The sequence below is a fragment of the Sprattus sprattus genome (assembly GCF_963457725.1).
Source record: "Sprattus sprattus genome assembly, chromosome: 5".
In the NCBI taxonomy this organism is placed as follows: Eukaryota; Metazoa; Chordata; class Actinopteri; order Clupeiformes; family Clupeidae; genus Sprattus; species Sprattus sprattus.
Window position 1 is genome coordinate 7,422,094 of NC_137924.1, and position 15,079 is coordinate 7,437,172.

General features: G+C 41.8%; 1 protein-coding gene across 1 annotated transcript; it reads left to right on the forward strand.

The window, feature by feature from the left end:
- Positions 1–576: 576 nt before the first annotated feature.
- glra2 (glycine receptor, alpha 2) lies at positions 577–12,463 on the forward strand (the record flags this gene model as incomplete). Its single annotated transcript, XM_080839632.1, has 9 exons — positions 577–644; positions 1,513–1,649; positions 5,013–5,080; positions 6,674–6,897; positions 8,376–8,458; positions 8,550–8,687; positions 9,027–9,241; positions 11,168–11,314; positions 12,194–12,463. The coding sequence occupies 9 exons, from the start codon at positions 577–579 to the stop codon at positions 12,461–12,463; spliced, it is 1,350 nt and encodes a 449-aa protein (XP_080695758.1).
- Positions 12,464–15,079: the final 2,616 nt, after the last annotated feature.

Consider the following 15,079-nt stretch of genomic DNA (forward strand, 5'->3'; position numbering starts at 1 on the left):
CGCCTTGCCTGTGCCAGCGTAAGATTTGACACCAATGGTTAGCTTTACGTCCCGCCTACATCGTGCATGACGTTTCCTACGCATTTGGGCAAGTCGAACCATTCTATTGCCCGCCGCTCCCTGAGTGCTGAATCCGAACCGAGCGCATCTTATGCTCCAACGAGAGAGAACCCAGTTCACGGAAAGAATTTATTTTACTGGAAGTCTTTTGTACACTGCCGTCACGAATATGCATTCCCAGGCGGCGAAAAACACAGGTGAACGATTTTACGCCTACTAGAATTGTACCGGTTACTTTCGTCACCTTGCAACTACGCGTTCTGGATAGAATTTATATTTGGTAGCACCAGAAGTCACCAGATGTTTTTGCATTCATCGCCCACAGTTCAACTGTGTCGGGGAATCTTTGTTCCACCAAATTAAACCATGTTTCCACGGATTGGAATACCTCTCATCTATTTTCTCTTCTCCACAAAAACATCTTGCGCTTTGGTGAGAAAAAAAGCTATCGCAGGTTTTGCCATCCTTTCCACATGGAAGAAATAAAGAAGTGATTAAACATCTACATCAAGAGGAATGAGTCGCCTTTTTACAAATATCTTTACGGTCTTAATCGCATCTTTAATTGGGATGGTCAACTACAGGTACGTATGGTTGAACACCACAAAGGGACATAATGTTTAGTTCAAAAGATGTTCTTGGAAAAGTTATCAGAGGTGTTCGTTGTATTGTTGAATGGACAGATCATCTGTGGCTTTCTTTCAGTTTCGTGTGTTATATTAAAGTCTATACGTTTCTGAACACATATTTTAAGAACACCAAAGGACATGTCAACCTATTAAGCGCATGGCTATGAAAACATCACATGGCGCCCGAGAAAACCCTGTCCAGTCATTCCAAAACTAAACTTCTTTGCCTTTAGTGAAAATACGTTGCTGGTTTTCTGTCACGTACATTTTTGCTTCATTTTGCACCCAGTGTCACTAATGTGGCGAGGTTGGGTCGCTAAAATGACATTGGTGTCACGCATTCTTCAAAAGGCAGTGAAGAATATTTTTCATTCGTGTCGCCACCACCAACTTACCCCAATTATAACCTGTGCTGTTGATGAGAAATGACATCTGCTGAACCACTACACAATTCAAGTGAAAAGTAGAGGGACATTTCAGACTAGAGTGTCAATTCTTTGCTGTATAAGTTAATAAAGGCAAAGTGTAGCCTAAGATAAAGACGTCAGCTTATGCTTTTAAGCTTGTCGCGCGTATGGCCCGAGTAATCGCGACACAGTGAACATCAATGTGGGCGTTGTCAAGGCAATAACATGCAATATATTGTGTGTGAGAGGGAGGGGGAAAGAGAATGAGAGCAAGTGCCGAGTATTTATTAGCCACAGTCAAACTTCTGGCTGTCCACTGTACTAATTTGATTGTCTGATATTAAAGGCAAATTATCTTATGTTAACACAATGTGGTAACCGGGGCTCGGTCCATCTTCTCTGCTTCCTTTTCGCAGGATGACAGATGCAAAGGAGTATGACTCCAGATCACCAGGAAGAAGCTCAACTAAGGTGATGTCTCCATCTGACTTCCTGGACAAACTGATGGGTAGAACCTCAGGGTACGATGCTAGGATCAGACCCAATTTTAAAGGTATGCTGAATTGTCACAGCCTTAGGATAATTACACTGGCGGACCACCTGAAAAAAAAACACACCTGGGAGAATCTATCAGATCAATTTCACCTCTCTTTCTTTCATAGTAGGAGACTAGGCATGCCTTGTAAATGTGTGAATGTGTTATTGAGCGGCAAAAAGATTAATTGTCCACTTACTGCCTTCAGCCACTCATTGATTAAATCTAACGTTACCAACATCTTAATCGTGCCCCAACCTCTCTGTATGTGAGCTCTTCTCTACATTCTATCTGCACAAAATAGGCTGACTGCACATCAACACTGACATTTAATAATTCACTAGAAAATATGCCATGCTTTACACTCCTGTCAAGGCACAGGAACACTAAAGGCACAAAGAATGCTCCGTGCACAGACTGCATGCAGGCTGGGAGGCTTCAGACTTCAGACTGCAGTTTCAGGCTTCTGGTCTGTTTCAATTCAGGCATATGAGAGAGAGAGAGAGAGAGAGAGAGAGAGGGAGAGAGATAGAGAGAGAGAGAGAGAGAGAGAGAGAGAGAGAGAGAGGGGGAGAGAGAGATGGACAGACAGAGACAGAGAGAGAGAAAGAGAGAGAGAGAGAGAGAGAGGGGGGGGAGAGAGATGGACAGAGAGAGAGAAAGAGAGAGAGAGAGAGACAGAGAGAGAGAAAGAGAGAGAATCAGCATGACCAAGTTGAGAGCTGACTGTGAGGCAGAAACTGGCACTTGACCTCTGTCATATCGCCAGGAGACTGTGGGTCAAATGAGCACGGAGATGGCGAACTCCAACAGAGCAAGGCCCACAAATAGAGCACAGCAAACACACTGACAGACTGGTCAACAACTGTGTCCAGCACAGCAAACACACTGACACACTGGTCAACAACTGTGTCCAGCACAGCAAACACACTGACACACACTGGTCAACAACTGTGTCCAGTACTGTGTCTGGCTCTGCTAGACCACAGCTCCCGTTACTCATGCTGTAGAGGGGGACACACACATGCAGACAGAGTTCCTGAAAGAAAGCCTAGTTGAAAGGACCCAAGTCTCTTTTTTTCATGCTGGCTGGCATTCTGAATAAGTGCGAGATGAAAACGCATATGCTATTTTTATCAGCAGAAGAGGCATGGAAGAGTTGGGTGTGACACTGTTAAGTGATAAGAAACTAATGGATTATATTAACTGCTTGAGTGTACGTTTCTGTCAGAAGGGTGGTTGCCTACACATTGTCCCTGGTGCAGGACTGCTGTGTGTGTGTGTGTGTGTGTGTGTGTGTGTGTGTGTGTGTGTGTGTGTGTGTGTGTGTGTGTGTTGCTCGGGCATCAGGGACAAGATGATCTCCAAGGACCACATCCACCCGCCCACTCTTGCCCACAGATAGCTGACTGGCCATAACGCACACACAACACATGTTCTGTTTGGGCCCGGCAAAACAGCCCCCTCTCCCGCACCCTATTTCATCATAGCCCTTTCAATGGGCTAGGTCTTGAGCTGTACCATCTGTACCTTTTGACCCCCGCCACCCCCCCCCGACGACAGACCTGCCCTGCTGGGGATATTCACCAGCGACCAAATACTGAGCTGCCAATTTAATGGCACATATGGCATGTCAGTGTAGTAACATCATGCATACACTCTTACAAATATAATAGGCCATTACTAACGGGAATGGATCACAAATTCAAGGGAGAGAGAGTGAGAGAGAGACAGAGAGAGAGAGAGACTGAACACTGCCACATTTTTTTTCGGCTCCTTGAGTTTCTTAAGTTACCTTTCGCTTTTTTCCTCCTAACATGGCGCTCATTCAACCATTCATTCAACCATTCATCCCCTACAACACTACAGTTCTGACCTACATTAATCCGCCTAGTTTCTCATATGGACAACATTTTCACTGCCACTGCTGTTGAGTGGCCTTTTCTTCCCAACTACGGCGAACATTAATACCAAGTCCCATTCAATATTGATAAGAGTGAGTAGAGAAGCAGTCAACTCACAAGTACACATCACACACTGCCAGGATTGCAGCTGCTTTTAATCGCTGAAAATGGTCTCCGCAGACTTGAACATCACACTTCACAGGAAACTGATTAGACGAAGTAAGAAAGGATTTAGCACTGCTTACAAGAAGCATACCCAGCTTTAAGGCCTTGTCTTCCCTCCGCTTGCGCAATTATGGCCCCCCCCCACTGAGAACAGAGCAGAGTGACATTCAAAAGACTGTCCTGTACAGTACTTAGGAGCTTTGCAGTGGCGTTGGGGAGAACTGTGTCATTTGCTCAGCCTTGAGTCCATATAAGTCTAGCCTGATTGAACATTCAGATTTAAATTCTTCTTCTATATGTTCCAGGGATGAAGATCTTTAGTTTACTTTAAGAGTAAAGCCCAGATGTTCCAGATGTATGGGGTTGACTAAGATATAGGAGTTCCAAATATAGACGTACCATCGTATGTTCATATAAAATACCAGCTTTGGGTAACAATCTGCATCTGCACGTAAAAAGTAATTTGTAGGATTTCACCATATTTTTTAGGTGGTAATTGTCTTTGAAGCTCTATTGAAAGGATTAACGTCCAGGATTGAATGAAAATAACTTATTGAAACTAAATAAATGTGATTTGCTCAGTATGAATTCAAAATCAACCCTAGAACAACTTGAAGCTGAATGAAATTAGAACATATCCTCTCACTTCTCCTCCCATGTCACTGTTGAAGGCTCTGGCTGTTGATGAACCTTTGGTGGAAGGTGTAGCCTATGTTAAGCATATTGTGGTGATGCGATGGCTGACTATTACACTTCATCACTTAACAAACTACGGTGATCAACCAAGTGGAGACTCAGGTGTGAAGTCTTCAGCTTGCCTGTGTCCGTCCAGTCATCCATTGGCCTCCGACTGAACTAATTACCCCGACCCGTGATGGATCGTTTGCCTCGAGCCATGCCTATGCAAATGAAAGGAAATGTATCACTGTGCTAGTGATGTGGAACACGTATTGCATGATTATGTTATTGATTTATCTCTGTGGGAATCACAACAGGAAGGTATTATTTGCTCTCAAATATCTCATTTACCCGAGCAAGTAGAGCTGCACGATACTGTTGTTAAGCTTGTACTTTTTGTTACAAATTCTTTTCACAAATTTGTACCATTATTCAATTGTTAAACTATTTAACTTTTATATTGTCATCTCATTCTCATCCCATTTCACAGGTCCTCCTGTAAATGTTACATGCAATATTTATATCAACAGTTTCGGGTCCGTCACGGAGACCACTATGGTAAGTCCACAGACGTCTCGACTTATCTGTCTCACTGATAGAGATCCCCATGTGTGATTTATCGTCCAACCTGCAGGTCCCCCAGTAAATGTTACCTGCAACATATTTATCAACAGCTTTGGGTCAATAGCTGAAACCACGATGGTGAGTTGGGTAATTGGGAGAGGCCGTGCCTTGCTCCTCCATCAGCCACGAGACAGCATTTGTTTTTTCGGTGTACTAAAAGATTCAGTTTTAAGCTATTTGTTTAAGAAAATGTATTTTGAATCTTAAATTTTTCTTCCCACTTCATACAAGTGAGTGCAATCCTGAAAGTCTATTGGCAGGACCAGGGCCCGTTAAGAGACCATTTGAAAGCATAACTTTCCGACAGTACTTAAGGCAAAATCAAATTGTAATTCCCTGTACGCTGTAAGAGCATGTGTTGAATTGGTTTTGTTTTAATAATTCAAACCGAACGCCACTGAATGATTCGCTTTAATTGCATCCAGTGCCAGAGGGCATGATGGCTGTAGGCTTGTGATTCAAACAGATTGATTGGTGCCGAATCTGGATGTAGCCAATAGCTGAAGGGGTAAACAAATGTAAATGTTATATTCAGCTTGGCTGTTTCATTAGAGATATAACTGAATGAATGTGATCAGCCAGACTTCAACAAATACAAATTAAGCTGAAGAGATTCATAGGTGACTAGGTGAGATTATTCATTAGCTATAAACTCAAGAAATAGAGTGCCCAAAGCTGTTCAGTGCTAGCTCAGCACAATGTGGAACTGCCAATAAACGTATCTATATAAAATAACAGAAAAATTATGTTTACTCTAAAGGTTTTCTCTGTAAAATATCATGATCCTATTACACAATAATTGTCATGCACCATCAATTTCAAACTGTGTTTGGCATATTTTGGTTATTAAATTGATATATTGGTGTTATGAAAACAAACCAACAAACAAAAAATGTGATGATGTACAGTATATATACAGTATTATACTGTATATATATATATATATCAACTTTTGTAACCGGCCTGATTATCATATCTAATGTACTGGCTTCAAGACGTTGCACAGAGTTCACCTTTAAGCTGAAGAACATATCTGGTATTGCTGTGATCTAACATGCATGATTCAGTACTAACTGCATTTCACACTGTAAACCATACCTGGTGGTGTGCATCTGCCATTCACCCACCATTGTCTAGAGAAAAGAATAGAACTTCAACAGTGGCGATAGCAACAAGAATGTTCTCATAGTTCTACTCAAACATCCTGTATTTTCCACCAAATCAAAGACCGCATCCATGGTGTATGTAAACAAATGGAACAAATATTTTCCTCACACATCCATTGGTTATGAATGGAATGTTGACATTCTTTGAAAATATTTTGCTCTACTTGTTATTCAGCGATATCCTTAAACTGTAACTGTTATTATGTCATTTAGAGAAGGATATACTTATCATATGATTTACTTCATTAACAGCTGTCGAGCTGGAGAGTTTTAGTTTTACCTCAAATTTGACCCCTGACTTGAACTGCTTCGACTGTCCCTTCCATAAATTACAGACAAAATGAAGCAGATCATTTTGATCTTATATCACTAATTGGTGATATATATCGATATATAATTAAATGATCACCAAAATCTTCATATTAAACAAAACATGGTCAGTTAAACCTATCGGCCACATTATAGGTCTTGGAAGAAATCATTCTTATTGGCACTTCATCTGCAGGACTACAGACTGAACATCTTCCTGCGCCAGAACTGGAATGACCCACGACTCTCCTACAGTGAGTATCCTGACTCCTCCCTGGATCTAGACCCTTCCATGCTGGACTCCATCTGGAAGCCTGACCTCTTCTTTGCTAACGAGAAGGGCGCCAATTTCCATGATGTTACCACGGACAACAAACTTCTGAGGATCTGGAAAGATGGAACTGTCCTTTATAGTATCAGGTTAGTAAAGGGTTGATTTTTCTTAGGGGTAAGCTAAAACGAATGGGGTTGTTTAAAAAATAGTGACTCTTGACATATATTTTGATATTCTCCTTTAACGCTGAAGATGAAGTTACATGCAGTGTATTGTGAACAGGAAAATTATTCCCAATTAGTACACATTATTTCATCCGTCTTCTAATGATGATAGGGACATCAAATAAAGCCCATCTTTCCAATGACAGGGAATGGATTCTGTGAGAATGTTCAAGGTAATTATTTCAGACAGAGAATGAGCCTCCTAATGGATGTCTGTCTGGAGTGTGCGGTTGTGTATCGCTGAGTCACACCAATTTATCACTTTGAAAAGTTAAAAACACTTAAAAATCACTCAAAATCCCACAAGAACCCTTACAAGAACCGAGTAATTATTCATGTGCCACACACACACACACACACACACACACACACACACACACACACACACACACACACACACAGTGAGTCTGATTTCTATAATATTGGTGTGGTAACATTCAGGACCTGAACTGTCATCCTCCATGGTTGGGGTGTGTGATCAGTTCTGCGTTACCTCCCTTCACAGCGCTTCTTTGCTCCCCTATAGAGCCTCAAGATCTGCCAAGCTATACTGACACTGTATGTTAAAATGCATTTCATTCCCAATCTAATGTGCTTGTAATGTTGAAATGAATTGGCCTAGTTTTTTTTATAAATACTCCCATTTTCAATAAGTCACCAGAATGCCACAGCCTAAATCCAATCAAACGCATTTCCACCATCTCTCCCTTTCCATTCCCAACCGCCCACACATTCAATTCTATACTGTAGTCTCTCTGGGACACGAATGAATGAAGACGGCTCAGACATAGCCGTAGCACTTTTATCTCTGGTGTATCTGCAGGGGTGATTTAAAGACATCGCTGTGTACCCAGGTGCGCTCTGTCAAATGGCGGGTTTAAAAAAAAAAAAAGGTGATGAGACGCGGTTAGCTGCACTCTCAGTTCATCAAAGAGCTGCGAGTGAGCGGCTCGGACCTCAGAGTCCAACATCTCGCAGACAATAACTGGCGCTAATGAAAGTGTGATAAGCCCTGGCTGAGGGTAGCCCTGCGCGCTGTGTGGGAGGACCCCTCGGAGACAGAGTGGAAATATGACGGCAATAACGGGCTTGTGCTCACCACGCCTGAGAGGATCATGTGTGAACATTACAGATCTCTCTCCTCTGGAGGGAAGAGCAGCCCTGTCTACCAGGTTGCATTTCAATGCATCTGAAAATGATAAGCAACCACTCTTAGCCTACATGAGAGGAACGCTAGTCAGATTAGCATTACAATCGTGTCCCTGTAAATGAGGTATTTAGTCGGAATCTATTTGCAGGTTCTCTCTACAGTCAGTCATATAGCTTGTTACATTGTCTCTATTCATGGCTGCATTGCTCGCTTGTAAGTTAATGAATTCTTAACTTCTTTTTTTTTGCAGACTGACTTTAATTCTGTCCTGTCCGATGGATCTGAAAAACTTCCCCATGGATTCGCAGACATGCACAATGCAGCTGGAAAGCTGTAAGTGCCATCTCCTTAACACCTGTCATTTTCCATTAGAGAAAACTCCCATGTAATGCCTGTCCTGACTGTTCTATGCCATGGTTTCCAGTTGGCTACACCATGAACGACTTGATATTTGAATGGATGGATAAAAATCCGGTGCAGGTTGCAGAAGGTCTTACCCTACCACAGTTCCTGTTGAGGGACAAGTTTGAATTGGGATACTGCACCAAGCATTATAACACAGGTGAGTGCTGAAAGGAATACTTCACAGTAGGGCACTTCAGGAAAAAAAGGCACGCAAAGAAATGGCGATACAATCTTCATGAGGTCTCAGTATTCATTTATGATTACAGATCGTCTTTATCAATAAAAGATCTGTTGTGTTTTTAATAGTCCAACTAATTCATTCATTATCCAAGAACACATGTAACTGTAGGAAAAGAACATCATACATACTGTATGGATTAAACTCAAATAGCTGGCCATGGATCGTTCTGTATTATCATAAAATTGTCAGAGTTTATTTTATATCCACCTCAAGCAGTTCGTACATAGCCCTTTTTCTCTCTGTTTCCCCCCCCAGGAAAATTCACCTGCATTGAGGTGAATTTCCATCTGGAGAGACAGATGGGCTACTACCTGATCCAGATGTACATTCCCAGCCTGCTCATTGTCATCCTGTCTTGGGTGTCCTTTTGGATCAACATGGACGCCGCGCCTGCCAGAGTGGCACTGGGCATCACCACCGTGCTCACCATGACAACACAGAGTTCAGGCTCACGTGCTTCTCTGCCAAAAGTAAGATGACTACTCCCGCCTCATATTCTCTCTCTCTCTCTCTCTTTCTCTCTCTCTCTCTTTCTTTCTCTCTTTCTGTCTCTCTCTCTCTTTCTCTCTCTCTCTGTCTCTCTCTCCCTCTATAAATAAATGTGCTGTGAATGAATCTGCAGCTCCTTATTTTGTCCTATGTACCGCACTCTATGCCGTTCATGTCATGTGTGCCGGTACCCAATTCATATGCAATTTGTTTTTGCAAAGATAATTTCCAGAGCTTCTCTAATTCAAACATGCTCTGCATAATATTACCAGGGGACAGCGTAGCGTCTGTACCAGCACCTAATTCCTCTATAATGAAACAGGCTGTCCCATGCAGTACACCCAAGATTACCATTCCCCAAACACATTTTTTCTTTTTATATAAATCAGTCTCATTCAATAACAATTTATATTCTATCATATGGTCCATGTTTGTGAAGCCTGGTGTAGCTCATGTTTATCCACTGTTGATGAATGCGGTAACATATTGTAGCTCATTATTTTGTGCCACGAGCACCTATTCTGACACATAGCCGGCCTCAAATTCACGGGGAGAGTAAATTGTTCCGCACATCTTTGAGACTTCAGGAGCCCATGCAGAGTGAGTCATCCGGCGGCGGAGCTCAATCAAGCCTCCCCCTCTTTGGACGGCATATGACCCACCACGAGCACCGTGCCGAGCCGGCATGAAAGTGAGGCGCGCTGTTAAATATTTAGAGAGAGACCTCTCACAGTGCAAGTGCCCAAACAACAAAAGCTCAATATGCAGGAAGTATACTTAACAGTCTCGGCTGTTTTCTAACCCCCTCTTTCTCCTCACAATGCAAATTATCCGTCGCCTAGCGAAACATCGGAGCTGTCTTTGTGAGATGAAATGATGGGAGCTCTTAGCTGCAGGCTTTGTCTCCCCTTTATCAGAAAGGGTGTTAGATAAAGGCCCACAACACCAGCGCTACCTACGGCTTTGAATCATGTGCGAAGGCTAGCTAATTAGTGTACCCTTGAACTCATAATGTGCTAATATTTTATACTCCTGTAATCATTTAATCTGATATGAACATAATCATCTTGAACTGGAGGCAGTCATTATCCCTAGAATTCCTAATTGTGATTATTCATTTGTAATAGCCAGAATCACAGAAAGGAATTAATGACAAAGAATGTTTTTCTGCGGGGGAGATTCTGGTTGTTAATGTTCAGAAATAACGTTATTGTTCCATGACCTAAAGTGATCACTGTTGTTCAAGCAAAACATGTTGTTCAAGTGATTCAATGTACATTTAGATTGACATAATTTAATTTAATTGTGACATAATTAGCATTTTAATTACTTTGTAATTTTTAATTGTCTTCCTGGAGAGCTAGGAGCTACAGTTTAAAATGTAAACGTCTTACCTGCTTATATCAGGTACTGTAATGAAATTCATGATTTTGTAACTATTAATTATACAATAATTACACCTTAAGACACATGCTAAAAATGACTGATGTGTCTATTTAAAAAAAAAAAAGGAGATAGAAGAGAAGAGGTTTCAAGACACCGGGCTCTAATTTCATTGACGTACGCAAGAAAAACAGCAAGCAAAGTCTGCCTCTCATGAAATAAAGCTAATTGAATAGCTTGGTTAAATCATTTTGCTGATCTTAAGCGCAAACATGGATGTTTCAGTGCAGTACTGCAACACGACAGCTTTATTTCATGTGCAACAGACTCTGCTCATTGCGTGTTGCTTTGCTCGTTGCCTGCCAATGAAACTAGGGCCCATGGAGGTCATTTAAAGTACTAGCTGACCAAAAACTGACGTGATGTCCTGAAGCGATGAACAGAAAAATACACTGTCTGTTAGTGTCCACTGTCCATCACTGCATGTACAATGACAACTAAAGCTGTTTTCTTTTGATTGACAGGTTTCCTATGTGAAGGCCATAGATATCTGGATGGCCGTGTGCCTGTTGTTCGTGTTTGCAGCCCTGCTGGAGTACGCTGGAGTAAACTTTGTCTCACGGCAGCAGAAGGAGTTCCTGCGCTTGAAGCGAAGACAGAGAAGAAACAAGGTAGCACCAGTCTCTTTCTAAATTTAAGACACAAAAAGGTAGAAATGCATGAAAGTTACTTCAGAGAAGAGCTGTCTCGACGTGTCACTCAGACCAAAAATATGTGTGAGAACCGCTTCCTGTCGGGGAAATGAGGATTTGGCAGGTGCTCAATTGGTTGTTGTTCAAGAAGGAAGTCAACCGTAGCAAGCTAAAAGGATTAGCATTATTGCTACAGAGAGGCATTAGCTTCACCATCACACACGATTTATGCGACAACAAGCCTGTGACTTGAATGATTATGTATTTCTCTGAAGTCATGCAAATGGGCACATTGTGAGAATTTCTGACACATCTATTCTCCCTTGATGCACTGTGACACCATTGCTTTTACAGGCACATCTACACGCTGTGATGTGCACAATAGAGAATCAGAACAAGCACAGCCATACACTCCTAGTGAGCAGGGAGGCTAGCCACAGCTGCCTAAATGCCTGCTGTTAGCTCAGGGCACTCTGCTAGTTACCTCAGTAAATGAGGACCATTCAGCTGTGTGCCCAGAGTTAATTCTCATCAAGCAACTTGAATACGCAGCCTCTGCGTGAGGGCCACAAGCACCTGAGACAGAGACCAGTTAATTGAAAATAAAAGACTTGGCTGCTGGCAACTCATTATGGGGAAGTATGGCTACCGCCCGCGTGACTCCGTGTTCCATGTGTGCTGTTGTTCATGAATTAAAATGGTTCCCCTCTCAGTGATTGCTGTTGTGGGCTGAGATGTGAAATGGGAAACTGTAGTTTGTTTCATGTTATGGAACCTCGAAAGCTCTCTTCGATTCGCTCTCTGTCTTTCATTGCCCCGCATGGGATCAGTAATGTTTATCTTATCTTGACTTTCCAGGATGAGGACATGAAAGAGGGGCGTTTAAACTTTTCGGGGTACACCATGGGCTCATGCCTGCCGATGAAAGATGGCAACGCCATGAAAAGTGCCACGCCTAACGCAGCGCCGGTGGCGCCCACACAGCGGGATATCGACATCATTAAGAAGAAGTTTGTGGACAGGGCCAAGAGGATTGACACAGTGTCTCGAGCTGCCTTTCCCCTCGCCTTCCTCATTTTTAACATCTTCTACTGGATTACGTACAAAATCATCAGACACGAGCCCTAAAAAAAAAAAAAAAAAGTAGCCCTGCCAACCAGCGGGATCTGCCCAGAGAGATAGCAGCTATTGGTTGTCAGTTTCTCTAGAGGGAGAATTGGGTCTGGGACATGCAGGTCAATGATGTCTCCTCATAGAGGAGAGTAGTGATGTGAAATGTGTTGTTCTCATTGGGATAACAAATATGGGCTTAGCGTTGGGAAGAGATGGACACATTCACATGCAGGGAGTATCTGAGGAGCTTTCAGGAGTCGTGGTCTGCAGGCTGTTTGAGCTACAGATGGGTCACATGTCGTGGCAGAAACACGCCATTGTATTATATTGCATTGAAATGAACAACATTCCAGGAGTTTGTATGATCATAGCCCTGAGGTCAGGAAAAGGGGTTGCTTTTTAACGAGAGCTTTCCTACAGTGAATGATTACACCATTTTCTACAGCTGCACAAAAAACTGTTTCTACAGACTTCAGATCAGTTGGGCCTAATTTCTCCATTCACAATGCAAGTGAGATACTGCTGTCATTTCTATTAGAAACCTAAGGCCTTAGATATTATGAGTGAGATGGAATTGTATTCTTCTCTCCTGTCTTTGTCTAATAGAGATTATTTATTTATTTAAAAATGCGCACACTTTCTTTGTGTTATGCTGTTTTTTTCCCCCTCCTTATAAGCACAATTAAAAGAATTGTATGTACTAGTAACTAAAGCTTCCGATATCTCTGGGTGGTATGATTGTTGAGGTTAATCAGAGTATGCTGTGTGAGTCCATGATCAAACGACACAAAAGACCTGTTGATCCACTGATTATTTTCGATCCGCAAAGCCTGTTGTTTTTGTCTGCTATTTAGCATGTGCGGAAATGCTCCAATATGTACACACCAAGTCCATCCGAATATTCACAAACCGGTCAGTGACACTGGATGGTTGTACACCACAGAATAATTGTATAAGGGGGACATCTGTCTGAAATAAATGTTGTCAGAATAACATTAGGCTGCATTGTAATAACATTGTGACCATCTTTAAGACACACAACTAATGAGCCTTGATCAGGAGATTGTATTGTTACAGGGGTCTTCACAGCATGCATGGTTCACAGAGGGTACCTACCATTTCAAAGTTGTACATTATTTTAATTTCAGATTAAATTACCAGTAATGTGCTTATCAACTATATGAGTATCTCAGAGAAGGCAATCTGCAGGGGATGTTTTAAGGAAAACCTGAGCTATTTCAATACTTTGAGTTACTAAATAATAAATGATAAAATGTGTACTTATTAATAAACTCTCTTTCTTACAAAAAAAAAAAAAGACCAATAATATAACTGCTGAATTTTGCTGCAGATTTTCGATAATAATTGGTAAAGAATCCTTATGCCCAGACACGACCATCATCAACACCCCAATCATCCTGGCCGTGGAGAAAGTGAGATTGTGAACCAGCCTGCTGTCGGATCCTCTTACCTGGCCAATGAATCACTGGGCTGGCTGGTGCATGGATCGGCTGGGGGTCAGTGCGAGTGACATGGACGTGAGGTGACATGGAGCGCTGGCTAATATTGGATAATGGGCTTCACAGCTGGCCGCCGTGATCAAGCAGCGGGGAGCATTTACCTGCACGGACACCACCTGAATGGAAAATGCCAGAACGGCTTCAGTGAGACGAGACAACGATTATGCCCGACACTCAGAAGATAACTGGTTACTCCTTCAAAGTGGACCCCTGCCGTAATTACACATCAGTGTTTTTTTTCTTTTTTCTTGTAGGCTACGTTTTTTTTTCTGTTTTAAAGTTTTATTCCAGATACCTCATACTACGTGTTTAAGGCAACACCAAGTAAACAATACTGAATTGATGTTTACTCACTCTATAATGTAGGCCAAGATGTGTTGTTTTTCCCCTAATGCCATATAGTTCCTCAATAAAACATATTGCAATTAATCAGAGGCATATTTCTCAACCCGTGTTGGTCTTCATTCTGCAAGTCTAAAGGACATAGTGGGCGTTTATCACACTCATCATGTCAACGTAAAGACATGTCTCCAAAACAATCAGTGAGTGGGAACTGACTAATTAAACCATTTTGTTACAAGAAAATGTGCTGCAATATTTCACCTATGTATATGGGTAAAAGGCTGCTACATGCTTAAAATGCTATTTCAATTATTAAACCTCACAAGAGGTCATTAAGATTTATTTCTCAATGACATTACATGATTAAGAATAATTTTAACAAGGTCGAGTTTGTCCTTATATGGGTAGACATGCTACTACAGAGGTAAATGCATTATAATAACATAATATATTTGCCATGTTTGACATTAACAAATGTCCATTCTCTTTTCTTTTTGGTCAATATCATTTTAAATATAAGCACAATTTAGGGAGCTTCGTAGGATGTTACACAGGTGTGGGTGATATCATGATCTTATTTAAAAATGAATGTTAACTAATAATTCAGAATGAAGTATCCTTCACATTTATGCGAAGTTTCAGCATACTGAGCTGCTTCTTGCTTATTTTGCAAGCACACTTCAAGCATTTTAAATGAGTTTGACCTATACTACCATCAAGAGAGACCTCTGACTAAGCTTAATGACTCTGACCCAGTGACTCAGAGGGT